This window comes from Tigriopus californicus, chromosome 1 (assembly GCF_007210705.1).
Source record: "Tigriopus californicus strain San Diego chromosome 1, Tcal_SD_v2.1, whole genome shotgun sequence".
In the NCBI taxonomy this organism is placed as follows: domain Eukaryota; kingdom Metazoa; phylum Arthropoda; class Copepoda; order Harpacticoida; family Harpacticidae; genus Tigriopus; species Tigriopus californicus.
Genome location: NC_081440.1, coordinates 14,382,472 through 14,397,106, shown reverse-complemented (window position 1 = coordinate 14,397,106; position 14,635 = coordinate 14,382,472). Strand labels below are relative to the sequence as shown.

Sequence of the window (14,635 nt, the reverse complement as noted above, 5' to 3'; positions counted from 1 at the left end):
GATAGGTGATCCCGCTGATAGTGAGAGGTTCTTATAATATAACGAGTTCCTTATTTCAGATGTTACAGTGAGAGGTTCTCGGGAAATTGGGTCTGAAAAAGATTGAGCGTCTATAAAGACATGCTTGCCTCCCCAAAAGACACGTCCTATTTCTAAAAAACCAGTGCTTGAGTAACACCGTTACGAGCAACGCTTCGGGTAACGCGTTACTTCTCGGCAAAAGCAACGGTAACGGAACCTTGCCTTGGATCCCAATCTAATTAAGTCTATTCAACAATTAACAGTCTAAATTTTACACCATTTTGAGATGTAACTGAAAGACAGTTACTTTTTTCTAAGAAGTAGACACGAATAATTGTGATTTCGAAATTTGCGATTTCGCTACTTCTCCTACCCTGAGTAGACCAGACGAAGTAGGAAAAAAACCAACATGATAATTCTATCATTGCTAGACATTCAATTACTGATGAACCTTGATTATCCCATTGAATTTTGTTTAAAGATCAATTGATAATGAATTGCTGCACTTGAAATTTATTTTGAGAGCTCTGGTAATCTTGATCTTTTAAATGCATTCACTCGAGTTGAAGTTAAGTTACCGAAATTTTTATCGTTTGATTTCTAGAAGAGGTACGTTTCACTTAGTTTATAGTTTATTCACTGGCTCCTTATTTGGTAGCTTGTTCAACGGTTTTGATGAATTGCTATTTTCCAACGTGTTGAACTGCCCATCAGCTTCATTAATGTACCATCATTCATCTATTCAAATGTAGCTGCCCAACCCATCCCTCAAACCCAACCATCCCCATTAGCTCATGCTTAGCCTCCAGTGGAACGTAGCTTTGTTGATAAGCGGGATTTTTTTACGGTTGGAGAGGATGGTCCAAGATCTTGTGAACTTGGTCCGTCAAAAGAGAGGCCCGTAAAGGGGTTATATTTGAACGTGCATTGTCTGATTTCTAAAAGAGACAGCACAAAAGTTAAGATCTTAGAAGAACTAGCCGTTGAAAGAGAGATTGCATTCATCTCTATAACGGAAACCTGGCGTCGGCCAGGGGTCTTAGATGAAGAACTAACCATAGTTGGTTTCAACTTAGTTCGTTGTGATAAAGTACGTCCTGATAATCCATATTCCCACATGGGGGCGTATGCCTATATGTTAGGAATGTTTTGCACATTAGTCATGTACAAATATCGAATGGAGAAGTGGAGGTCTTAGTTTGTCATATCCGAAGGCTAGATCTGTCTATTGTAACAATGTATAGACCCCCTTCTTGTTCAGCAAGCTCTTTTACGTCAGCTCTCCAATTCACTGGAAATGAGTTGGATCCGGCAGTTTGCTCAAAGGTTTTCTTTGTAGGGGACTCTAATTATCCGGCTAGCATTGTAGAGTGTGAGGTTAGTCTCGATGGGTATATTCCCATTTTGAAATCGACATCTCAGTCGTTTGAAAAGCTGGAGGAGTTTGCGATCTTGCGCAATTTCTCCCAGCATATTGGTGTAGCCACTAGAGAGAATAGCGTTCTCGACTTGGTCTTTTCCAATGACCCTGATCTGATCCAGTATGTCATGTGACGCCCAGTAATCTGTCAGATCATCATTTTCTCGAGATAGGGTCGACCATTACTCAAACGCCGGTGTGCTCTGAAGTAAAACCGGTTAAAAAGGTCGGTCTGCCTACGTGCAAGTTCAAAGATGAACATTGGCCGTTTATTATATGTAGAAAGATTAGAAGAGCTGGACCTGATTTCAATTCTGAAACAGGAATCGTCCATAGATGCAGTCATTGATAAACTAGTTTCAGTTTTTAAGGAAGTATGCTCAAATTTAGCAATCTCTGAATGTGTTCCGAAAGTTGGTACATGGAAAAAAATTCCAAAATGTAGGAAGAATTTGTTCAAAAAGAGTTGCAAACTAGCAAAAAGGCCGAAGAGCACTTACAATCAAGTAATTTCAAAAGCTTAGTATTACTGCCCGTCTCTCTTCTTATGCTGACGATACAAAGTTAGTTCTGGTAGGAATGGTCAAGATTCCAATAGCCTTGCAAAGGACTTAAATCGAATCTACTCTTGGGTAACTGAGAGTAATATGGCCCTGAACGGAATGAAATTCCGCTCAATGACATTTGGGTCAACTCCTTTAAATACTCCACTTGTAGATAATGGAGGTAAAGATATTGAGCAGGTCTCATCTATGAAAGATCTAGGTGTAGTCCTCCAAAATAATGGAAAGTTCGATGAGCATATCCAGTTGAAAGTGGATAAAGCTTTTCAAATGTGTGGTTGAATATATCGCACGTTTAAGTCCAGAGATAGTATCACGATGCTAACCCTATACAAGTCGATTGTGCAGCCGCATCTTGAATATGCCTCGCCCATTTGAGCTCCAATGATTTCAGCAGGTTGGCAAAAGCTCGAGCAGGTCCAAAGATGTTTCACTAGGATTATCACAAGATTGAGAGAGCTCTCGTATTGGGAGAGGCTAAAAAATTTGGGACTGTACAGTGTTCAGAGAAGGTACGAAAGGTATCTAATACTGTACGTCTTCAAAAGTATCCGAGCTTTGTCCCAACCCAGGATTTAGGGTGACCGCTAGTGACCGCAGAGGCTTAATGTGCGTTTTGAGAGCACCTTCAAGCCTTCGAGAATCCAGGCTAGTTCTAACAATTAAGTCCACATCTCTTCTTTCTCGGGCTCCTTCATTGTTTGATTTGCTTCCCTCTAATATTCGTAGGGAAAACGTAGGCCTTGTTGATCCGGTAGCATCTTTCAAGTCAGACTTGGACAAATTTTTAGATAGCATTCCAGATCAACCCTACATTCAAGGATTAGCTCGGTCTGCCAACTCAAATTCGTTGGTAGACCAAATATCATATAAAAATTGAAAGGTAATAAATAGACGAATTATAACCTTTCATTTTAATAGTACTGGGGATCACATTCCCTGTAGCGGTTAGAAGAGCCCGTGAAAAACCAAACCAAAAGAAGAAAAACAATATCAGATTCAAAGCAATGAAGAGTTTGAGCACCGTCGAGTTTCAAGAGCGAATCCAACTTTTTTTGAGCCACGGTGTCCAACTTTCGGGATCCTAATTTCAGGCCTATGTCCGGCTTCAACTCGATCGAACAATAATCGCCATGACCAAACCACGCCGATCGAAGGAAATGGACTCTAGAGAGCCTAACACGAGGGAAGCAGCGGCCGAAATTAAGTCAGGGATCTTGATGGTCGGTGTCTTGTGTATTCTAATCGGACTGTATCATTGGATCATCACTTTGGTGTGGAACAACATGGATTTCGAAAATCCTGTACGGCTAGTTATTCAACACGAGAGTAATTTGATAACCTAGCTAGATAATATTGAGCCAACCAACCTCTGAGTCATGTAAACCCAGTTTCTTACTATATCAAATAGCGCTGCAGTGTGCGTAGAGGAAATAAGTGAGAGGGAATGAATATCAAAATCTATGACTTAAGACTTAAAGACTTTAAGGAATATTACTTCAAGAGGAAGCTAAATCCACGTGTTATACAGTAGACAGACCTTTTTGTGTGTTTTATGACCATAAAAGAAGGGCAAAGACGGCGAGTGTGCTAATTTTAGCGTTGAGTTAAAAAGACTTGAATTTGTGCTCCAATGAAATAACTTTCCTTATTAGTGAAAAAGGTGTTTTTGGAAATTGTTTTGGAATGCCCGAATCAATCCCAATACACCTCACAGAAAATGGGAATCTCAAGCCGGAATAAGTTACTAATGTTACGTGAGGCAGCGCCTAGTGAAAAAAACTCGACTTTCATAGGTTCAGACCTTTTTTCGAGAGAAAGAGGCAATTTAGCATATGTAAAATTGGTGAGTAATAGTAGTTTTTTGGGGGGAACACATACCCCCAACCTTTTCGAGAAGGGCACCCTTGTGGAGGGGCAGGAAACGTGTTGGAAATTGTATTAAGTTTGAAGGTGAGGGATTGTGAAGAGTATTGGCAGACTGAATAGTAGGAACGGGTAACACCGTCAACTGGGTGTCGTGGGCGGAGTCACCATTAGAACAATAAAAATGACCCTTAACATAAAAAGGCGTTATGAAAAATCGCGAAAAAATGCTTTAATTTACCGGAAAAAGCATTTACAGTAGAGCCATTTTTCTGTGCCATGCAATTATTCCATATCTTTTTCCATTTGATAGTACCCTCAAGTGGCGACACTTTTAAATTTACAAATCGATTTCGGTCACTTTATTCTTAAAAAAGAAGTCTCTCACTTATGTACAATGGCAAATGTCAAGACTTTTCATAAGGTCGAGCCCTTCTTTACTCGTTGTATTTTTTTGACACTTGTAAACTCTTTCTGTAGGCTTGTCCCATTCACGGCGGGAGTTTGCTGACTTGGTTGGATGCTACGGCCTTCTTATTGATCACAACCGGCCTTCAAGGCTTGGCCTTCAGTGGAGCCATGGGTCGCTTGTCCGGAGATCGAGGAATATGTTGTCAGGACATTTGCGGGGGCTTCTTCGGCAAGGGTGTTTTCTACTTACTGTTCCTAGTTCTGTACCTAAGTTCTATTTATGGGATCATAACCATGGGAGATCTCGTTCAGAGTGAAATTCAGATGGACTTCCCGAACGTTCGGAAGTCGTATTGTCATCCGGTCGTGGTTTACTCGAGTCTAATCGCCATGTTCGCCCTTTTGATGGCTTTTGTGGTCACGTTGGGATTCGTGCTCATCTATTTATGGCAAGCCCTTACTTGGACGAAAACTCGACCGAAAAAGATATCCTCCTCTTATTATCTCCTGGAATCCAGAGCGAAAGGAGAGCGCGATGACATTCTGAAAGATCTGGGGTTTGCCGACAAGTGATCAGAGACTATTTTCTTGACAACGAACATGAAGCTTACAAAATTTATTGGCTTAGAAGTTCTGCAATGTGAATGAATACGTCAATTTCTTTTTTATTTGGAACAACGCAGTTTCACTCCTCGAGTCGATTTGATGAATACTCTTAGCGTTTAAGTGGATTCACTCCATCCTGCTTCCCATTCAACGCTGTTATCCAAAGCGGGAAATTTTGCTCTTAGAGCCTGTCGCATGAAGCTTGCTTCGGCGAATTCGTTATTCGAGGACTCGCACCCGATATCCAGATCCAAATTCTCTGACTTGATGCGTCCTTGGAGGAGTTTGACTTCCATTTCGTTGATTTTTTCGAAATAGGCCAAATCTTTGAGTACCTTCAGGTTGTCACAACTGTCCAAGAGTAGGTTGACCCCTTTCATGGTCATGGCTTTGCTCCTCTGAACGGTGAGACTGGACAGATATTGAAGGCCATTCACCGCCAAGATATTCACCACACAGTCATCGTCAATGGCCGTGTTCATGCCCATGAAGATCTCCTCCACATTCAGACAAAGTCCCACAATCAGGCACAAGAAGCTGGCCGAACAGTTGCTCACGATCTTCAAGCTTCGGAGAGCGAGAAAAGGGACCATCATGGTCTTGAGTTCTCGCTCAGCCTCCATCTGCAAATACCGATCAGACAATCGGAAGGCCACATCTTGGTCTTCCTCGGTGAACCTGTCGATGAACTCGACGTTGTGGAAACCGAGACTTTCCAAATTGGGACAAGTGATGGTCATAAAAGCTAGGGCTTTCTCGTCCACTTCTTCCACGTGAACCATACTCAAGCGTTTAAGACGGGTCCCAATGGCCTCCAAAAGATCACAGAGCCCATCGGTATAGAACGCTCCTCCCCAAAGCTCTAGATCCTCGAGTTTTTCAAAAGATCGCAGAACGGAGAGTCGACTGGACGTGTTTTGAAACATGAACAAAATCTTTCGGATCTCGGGGCAATAGAAGTTGGTGAGCTCCATTTGCTCCTCGGAGTGGAAGTAGTACTCCTCGGAAGCCCAAAACTCTTGGATCTTGAATCGTGCACTCATGCCTAGCGAATGAAGATGATCTAGCACATCGCATAAGAAATCACCACGGTCAAGGTGACACAATCGTTCAAGGCCAAGTAAAATGTCAGCCTGTCCTTGAGTGCTGAGGCCTGTCTGGAAAATGTTTATCTCTTCCAGATTGGAACATTTCAGGATGTATTCCACAGCGTCGTCTTTGATTTGTTTGGACCGCTCAATGTCCAGAAGCCGCAAGGTCCCGCCACAAGTCTCGGCCAACACTTGCAACACATTCAGAGTGCAGTCATAGCTCAACGAGAAATGAACGAGATGTCTCATCTGGGGAATCCCCGTCAGATAGCACTCAGCATAGGCATCCGTCACCCATCCGCCACTTCCACTGCCCAAGCGGAGGATGCGGAGGCCACTGAAGGCTTTCAGACACCCATAGAGCTTGGTGCGCACCATCTTGGGTATTTCCGCCAGGTCTAGCTTCTTCATGTGAGGCGTGACCAAGAGGTTGGAGAACTTGACCACGGCATACATCTGACGGGTGAATGTCTTCATGTTGGTCGTGGGGGACCATTGTCGTTTCATACTGAGAATAGCGGCCTTGATCCCGTCCAAAATCGGCTCGATGGCCCTTTCCATGACGGGATAGGACATGTGATCCAAGACGTGCTGTTTGAACAGCTCGATTTGATCAGAGAGGTAGACCTCCCGTTCCCAAGCCGCATTGGACACCTCCTCCTCATCGAAACCGTGCTCAATTTCGTCGTAGACGAATTTCGTGACTGCCACTTTGGCTACTCGCAACGATTCCGTGGTGACGAGGATACTTAAGGCCGACAAACTGAGATCCACGAGGCTACCCGGAGATTTCCGAGGAACCATGATGCTAAATCAAGGAGTGAAGGAAGCCACAGGCGTAAGTTAAATTAAGTAATTACAAAAGATGTCAGGACAACAATCGAAGTTGACGTTCGAGAAGTCCATGTCGAGAGAACTTGACACTCTGCCAAGAAATCGTGGCTGGACCGGGATGTTTGATAAACAGAACAAAACGGCTCGAATCTGGGCGCCAATCCGGATACATTTTATTGATCTCGGTTAAGCTAAATTACCGCTGATTGGATTGGATTGACGTGGGTTCTCAAAAAATCGTCGGCAGAATCAAAGACACCCAAGGTAAGAAGGCGCTCACAACTCATGAGGCTGTCTTTGGCTGGAAAAAGTCTGAGCCCAAATGGAGGCGAGTGAGTAATACTGAGAACCGATGAATGGACCACGGCACAAGGGTCTCAAGGAGTTGGCTAAAGTCATCGGGACATGCTTGGAGCACCCACATTGGTGGTGGTCTTTTCCAGATAGGATAAATGATCGCCATGGGCACCCATGGGCACGGCTTGCATCCGGTAGTTGTTGCCAGGCACAAAGCCCCCTTGAGGCGCGCCCACACCCGGTTGAATGGGCGCACCCGGTCCCGTAGGCGGGAGAAGGGAACTCGGTCCGCGGGGACCCCCCGGTAAACTGGGGGCACCTGAAATGTCCAGTCAAGCCTTTATTGGTAAGTGATATGGCATGTCAACCCCTGGGATCTAGGCCAAAGCGTCTGAAGGTGCGTACCCCCAAGAACTACAAAACCCACATTGAGTCTCATGGATGCTACCTATAATTCTCAAAGGCCGGCCCAGCCCATCGAATACGTCAGTTCGGTGGGCAGGGCCGAACTCGGAAGGCCCTGATGCTTCCGGTCTGACCCATAGATGATGCCGAGAGAGGCGAGGCCTGGCCTGTTCTGCGAACTGGACTTACCTGTGGCCGCCGCTCCGGCGGGTCCGTTGGGTCCCAGGGCATTGGATCCGGTGGGATTAGCCGTCGAACCCGTGTTGTTGCCCTGCATATCTTGGAGTAAAGCTTGCCATTGGGTCAACTTGTCGTAGTGTCGTCGGATGAGCTCGTCCTTCTTGGCCATTTCTTGCTTCATGTCAGCGGATTCCTCCTTCAAGATCAATTCCGGTTTGTGGCTGTGAATGAGCATCCGCTTTTGCAGGAAGAAGCTCTCCAAGCTCCGCGCCAGCTCCATGAAATGCGACATCTTCTCCTCTTGATCGGCCTTGAGGGCGTCACCCGAGGCGCGAGGCGTGTCCTGATCCGTCTTGGCCGAGTCTTCCTCTTGGGTAAGGGCGCTTAGAATGGAGGCGAAGCCGCTCTCGAATTGGCCCACCAAAGTGCTGCTGGCTAGGGGCGCGGAGAGTGGGGCGGGAGCGGGGACAGCGGGGACGGCCGTGGCGAGCGTAGGGGCCGAGGCACTCGAGGAGGTGGACACCACGGGAGCGCCGGCGGGCGTGGCGCTAGTGGAACCGGAGACCAAGGGGTTTCGGGTGAAAGAAGCGGCGGTGGCGGCGGCCCCCGAACCCGCCGTCCCATTGTCGTGATGGGCCATAAGAGCGAGAGCGAGAGAGCGAGTATGGAGAGAGTGGATATCAAGTCAAGAGCAGTCACGCTCTCGTTTGGCCAGGTGGCTTGACGAGGAGGAAACGGGCAGTGTCAAAAAACTGCCAATTTGGAGCCTTGGGAACGGGGAGCGGTCGTTGGGTGGGCCAAAAAACAATCTCAAGCATGGAGAGTAGCCCCTGAGAGGGTTGGGTTGGTTGGTGTTAAAGGGGTGAACGGAGTGAACCCAAAACAAACTCAAACGGACTTTCCGAGTCCGATTTTGGTACTTTAGTTGCGTGATTATCAATTTGGAGCATTGCGTAATTGAATCATCACTGCCATCCTCAACACCATGATTCTTCCACAGAAGACCATGGACTTTTTACCCTTGCCTTAAATGCGTCTCGTTTTTGATTAGATAGGAATGGATTGAGTAGTAAGATCAGCGCACCATAGCAATTTAATTTTAATTCCTTTCCAAAACAATGAGTTTACCTGTGTCTTGGAACAGAATTAAAGGTTCAAATTGACTGCAATGGTGCTCTGATCTCACTGTTGCACTCTTTCAATACAGGGCACTAGGATGAGTGCAAAGAGAATGAAACTATGTAAGACCAGTATTGAAATGAGTGAAACAGGCCAAGGTGGAATTTCTCTGACATGTTTGTAACTTAAATGAAGTTTTACTCACTTCACAAACTGAATAGTTTATGATTTATCAAAAATCATTGACCATTGCTACATGAACAAACATATCTAAAGATCTTTGCCTTAAAAAGAAGGTGAACAAAGCCCTTTTCATAAGTCCACAGGGCTTTATTGTATGGCTGTTGTCCATGTACACATGTATGAAACTGAACATGCCATCTTCAGCTTAAAACAAAATAACTGTCCATAATCATGGAATAAGTTATTGGCCCTTTGGTTCCTTTTATCCTGTGGCTGGTGTGGCTTGGTCTTGTTACATTGAGAGTAACAAAGGTGGTGCTTCATGAAAATTGTCAGGGTGTGCATCAAAACCATCCATCCAACGTAATGCCACGTTTTTTTTGGAAACACGCAGCTAAAGTACCAAAATCGGACTCGAAAAGTCCGTTTAAAAAAAACACACAGCAAACGGTGTTGCTTGATTTTCGCATTTAGACTGGGTGACAGCCAATCCTAAGTCAGTGACAGACATGGAGTACGGCAGTAGTGGAGTGGAAAGCTCTCTGAAACCTCGCTAGAAGACGTTTCAGTTTTAAGTTTTCTCTTAATTGAGTGCTTGAACATGAAGATGAAAATCATTAAGAACTCTCTCAGCGGGAATGCATCAGATCAGGAGATAACTAAAAAAACTCGCTAGAAGACTTTCGATCTTGGACCAAGCTTTCCTCTCCACTACTGACGTACTCCATGTCTTGGAACATAAAAATATGAACTTGTGATGGGATCAAATCAAATGTCAAATTCAAGGCTGCCAGAAAACGTGGAAAGTGAGAAACACCCGCATATTCCACAGTCACGCAAAAATTTAAGGTTGAGCAAAAAGCAACCCTAGGTTCTTGGAAGAAAAATCAGGATTACTTATTGAGGCTAGCTAACGGGGTTTGGACTTTCCACCAGTAATGTCATAAGGAATTGAAAATGTAAATTTGGAGCCCTACTCGCAACCTTCCGTGATAATTAATTTGATCCCCATCAGATGTAAGAACACATTGTAGATTGTTTATCAATATTGTTAAAACCACTCAAGCATCAAAATGTTGAGATAGAGAATGGGTGTAATCCTAACTTGGAATTCTACAAAACTAAAGTAGAGTAGGTTGCGTGAGCCAAGAATTACACTTTTCGTAGATTGCGTGAACCTTTCAAACAGTTTGCTTCGCCGTAGACAATTTGCTGCAGTTGATAAAAGTCAAGTCGCTTTTCGAATTCAAGTAATAAAATAAGAAACGTAGATCTTGTCAATAAAGGTAGGTCATTTTCATTTTGTTAACTTTCCGTCTTTTTCTCCAGGCCGGCCAGCAAGTGTGAGTCAATTTTGTAAATAGGCGTGCATCGGAGCCAAAAAATTGGTACTAACTTGGAGGCAATTTCAGAGCCTCTGGGTTAAAAACGAATCTAGCTTGAATTTGAAACGTCATTTGCCAATTTCATAAAACCAAATTGATAGAGCAGAGACCATTAACTGTATTCAAAATGCCCAGCGGAGAGAAGAAAAGCTTCTGAGATTTTAAAATAAGGCTTCAATGATATTTTTTAGAATTTTGTTACTGGCTCAGGCAGGGAAGAGGAGATCGACATCCCAAGTGCAATGAGGCAGACTTCCCTGATTGAGCCAGGGACTTCTAGAAATATGAACTGCAAACGAGCTTCACCCCACATCGGCTTACTCAAGGAGCTCTCTAGACATGGAGGTAGACAGTGGCCAGAGGACAGACAACAAAAGGGCAATGTGCACTAGCCCCTCAGTAGGTCAAGAAACGAGTTTTGTTAAAACCTTGCTATTCAGCTCAATAACGTTTAACACTGTTATTTTCATCACCTTGTCTGGTGATATGTTGTTATCAAACTGGGTGTGTAAGGTATAAAATACCAAGAAATGCAAAATTGCCAATGCACTGCACTATTACATTGTTTAATTCCTCCCTTCTCTCTTACCACCATTCTACCTATTTATGGTGATTACATGAACCGAAATCTAGTTGCTTTTGGCAGGTATACACGCTTTAAGCAATTAAAAATATGATATGAAAGTGTCATGATATATAGTTTGTATGGGCTTAACAGCAAAGAATAATTTTGAACAATGAGATAAAAGTGTCCATTGATAAGTTTTTTGTTACAAAGCTCTTGCACAAAATTGTGTTGAAAGAAATATATCTAATGCATTAAAAAAGAGGTCACACGATGGGCTTTTTCAAATGCATTTCATAATCAAAAGACCAAACAAGATGAAAGTTCACATTCATCATTCATATGAATTCAATTTGTATCAAGGGTAAACTGATCATTTTTTGGTTTCCGTCATTTCTTCCACTTTTTTGAAGAACATTATGACTGATGTGGTTATAGGCCAAGTCACCATGCAGGCCAACAACTATACAGTTTAGGCTCTAAATATGGAATGGGGTGCCAAGGCCTTACTACAAACACTTCACTTTAGTTAGTTAATAGAAAATAGGAGTATGGATCCACTAGTTGGGGTCTCAAGTTGGAAACAAGGTGCTGATGGCAGTCTGGGGATAGAGTTGAAATTCCCACTGGCTTTTTGCAACATTTTTAGGAACCTTTAATGCTCTCTCCGGGTGTCATGAATGCCGTTGACAATGTGGGGACTAATGGCCAATGAAATGATTCATCTTGGTCAGTGATCTGAGAGCAAACAAACTTGGCTTGTCAGTCATATTAGCTATCACATAAAAGAGCAAGGGACAACACTTCTGAAGCAAATACACAATTGACATTCTATTACACAGATTCACAGGCAGGCAAGCTGAGAGACACACACTCACAAATACTTGCTGCATCCCAGATCATCTGTCAATAATCTCAACTTGTTCAGGCTGGTCAACCTCTTTCTTAGTTTTAATGAATCCACATCAAACTCCCTACCTTGCTTGCATTCACAAGTCCTGATGACAGGTCTTTGGTCTTTGGATGGCCAAGTCCTGGGAAATAAGGATGGGTGGTCTCTGGGCTGCAAAAAGTAAGGCTGCTTGGGTCACAGTTGGGGACTCTTTGTCACCAATGAAGGATCATTCATGCCTTTCTCTTCAGTTTTGAGTCACCTAAAGCCAACCCACACTTGCCACTGCCCAGACTGCACAAACTGGAATGGAATAGATGAGAGAGTTCATTACAGTTCATGGCGAACTCCGCCAGGGCGAACTCCGCCAGGGCGAACTCCGCCAGGGCGAACTCCGCCAGGGCGAACTCTGCCAGGGCGAACTCTGCCAGGGCGAACTCTGCCAGGGCGAACTCCGCCAGGGCGAACTCCGCCAGGGCGAACTCTGCCAGGGCGAACTCTGCCAGGGCGAACTCTGCCAGGGCGAACTCTGCCAGGGCGAACTCTGCCAGGGCGAACTCCGCCAGGGCGAACTCCGCCAGGGCGAACTCTGCCATGATCAAGTCCGCCATAATCAACTCCTCCATGATCAAGTCCACCATGATCAACTCTGCCATGTTCAACCTGCCATAATAAATTCTGAGTAATAGTAAGGAAGTTCGCAAAAACCAAAAAAAGGCTCTTATTACACATTACTTCTTGGGTCTCTAGAATTCAGATTCGGCCAAACTCAAGCAGTCACTTTTCAAGTTAAATTTCTCGTTACTTCAGAACATAATCTTTCAAGCAAATTTCCCCCGAGCTTTGCATTAATAAAAATGAGCACTCCCCTTTAATGGACGTTATTGGGTCATAAAAGCATCTTTTTGCTTACAGGGCTTAACAATCTTCCTTGTCATCAAATATTAATCCCACGGGGCTTTTCCTGTATTTCATTGTTTATAGAAATGTATGACACATATTGAGGTCAAGTACGTGTTGTCATCCTTGATTGCGAAGATGTCACAAGATGAGATATGTTGCAGCAAGTCTGCCAGAGTCAAAATGTTCAAGGCCATTGAGAATGCCGAACAGAGTAAGAATATTCTAAAGTATTATTTGGAGCAGAATGTAATGATTACGTTTAGCTGTGTGTTAACTCAATGAAGTCGTCATAATTTGAGGGTCCCCCTGTTTTTTTTAATTGCGACCTACCTTACTGCTACCGGGATTGGAATCCCAGCATTTTTGCATTATTTGAATTAAAATACATGCATTCAGATAAAGTGCAACTGGTTTTCGTCACATGTGTGCATTCTTGGGGAAAAATGTGAATTTTAACTACAATTAGATTGTGTAAAATTAGATTTTGGTCAAAGGGTGTAAAATGGGCAGTTCTGTAATATACTTAATAGGCAGATTTCTTTGATTTTGAATGTTACGGAGGTAACTACTCAATTGATTGCATTCAATCAGTAGAGTAGACTATTTAAAGTCAGTTGATGTAGTTTATAGTAATTTTGACAAGGCGCTGAAGGGTAGATAGTTCCCTATAAGTTATCAGGCTTCAAGAGCTGAAAACCTGATTGGATAGAAAATTTCGTTCATGGCAGAAACCAATTGGTTAAGGTCTAGGGATCTCTTAGTGACACAATCCCGCAGAATTCATGACTTCAAGTTGGATTTTCCAGAGGGCTCCATTTTACGAGCTCTCCTTTTCTCTTCTATTCATTGTTCTGATTCAAAAGGTTACTGTTATGAACTACATCTTCTTGCATTGACGATGCAAAGTCAGATTCGGGAAAGAATGACCATGACCCAAATAACGTTGCAAAATAACTTAGATCGAATCTACTCTTAGGTCACCACGAGTAACATGACCTTTAACAAAATGAAATTCAGGTCAATGGCCGTGGGTTCGACGCCGTTAAAGGCTTTATCAGTCCCGATATGAATATGGCGGTAAAGCTATTAAACAGGTCTCGTCCATGAAATATTTAAGTGTATACCTCAAACTTAACGCAAAATTTGTAAAGCATACCCACTTGAATGTTGGTAGAGTTTTTCAAACGAGTCGTTAGATATCTTGGACGTTGAATTCCAGAGAAAGGATTGCCATGCTAATTTTGTTCTTTGTCTATTTGACTCTCCTTATTTCCTTGAATATGTCCCAAGAATGTCTGCAACCTAATACCATATACTTAATAGCAAGACCTGTTGTTATATATCATTCAGTTACTTAACTTGATTGACAGTTTCAGGATGCTTCAAAATATGAGTTTGACCTCACAATGTGAACGAAAGGTGCTCTGCATCTTGGTGGCACTTCGACGGTGAAGCATTACTCAAATAGATTTATTTTGCTTGTTAAGTTGTGTTCTTTGGCCAAAAGTAATCTGCATATAATAAAATTCAAACCTTATAGGAGCTGGAAGTTATGAAGCTTGATTAAATGATAACTGACCGTGATTTTGTTGATGATGATACTACAGTACTTTGCCGGTAGTTTAGTGGCCAAGGAAAGCCGACTTATTGCTGAAATATTCCTGGACGTGGATTCTTAATAGATTGTCATTAACTTTAACTTTAACTTTATTGCGACTCTTGGTCGTGTCAGATTGTAAAATGTATAAAACTGTATGTATAAATATCATATACAAAAATCGATTAATAAAAGAATAAAATGGTCAAGACTGATAAAATAGTTGACTAGAGTGTGGTATCACAGTGAGTTTGACTAGTATTGGTTCAGTGCACATGAAAAAAGTGAAGAGGGAAA

At 43.2% G+C, this 14,635-nt stretch overlaps 2 protein-coding genes across 2 annotated transcripts; one reads left to right on the top strand and one right to left on the bottom strand.

The window, feature by feature from the left end:
- The first annotated feature begins 3,108 nt into the window (after nt 1-3,108).
- LOC131881976 (uncharacterized) lies at nt 3,109-4,977 on the top strand. Its single transcript, XM_059228982.1, has 2 exons — nt 3,109-3,308; nt 4,351-4,977. The coding sequence occupies exons 1-2, from the start codon at nt 3,138-3,140 to the stop codon at nt 4,852-4,854; spliced, it is 675 nt and encodes a 224-aa protein (XP_059084965.1). The 5' UTR covers nt 3,109-3,137; the 3' UTR covers nt 4,855-4,977.
- Nucleotides 4,978-6,961: 1,984 nt separating this feature from the next.
- LOC131881967 (mediator of RNA polymerase II transcription subunit 28-like) lies at nt 6,962-8,585 on the bottom strand. The gene is made up of 2 exons (XM_059228969.1): nt 7,704-8,585; nt 6,962-7,428 (listed from the first exon to the last, which is right to left on the bottom strand). The coding sequence occupies exons 1-2, from the start codon at nt 8,332-8,334 to the stop codon at nt 7,208-7,210; spliced, it is 852 nt and encodes a 283-aa protein (XP_059084952.1). The 5' UTR covers nt 8,335-8,585; the 3' UTR covers nt 6,962-7,207.
- Between the last annotated feature and the right edge of the window lie 6,050 nt (nt 8,586-14,635).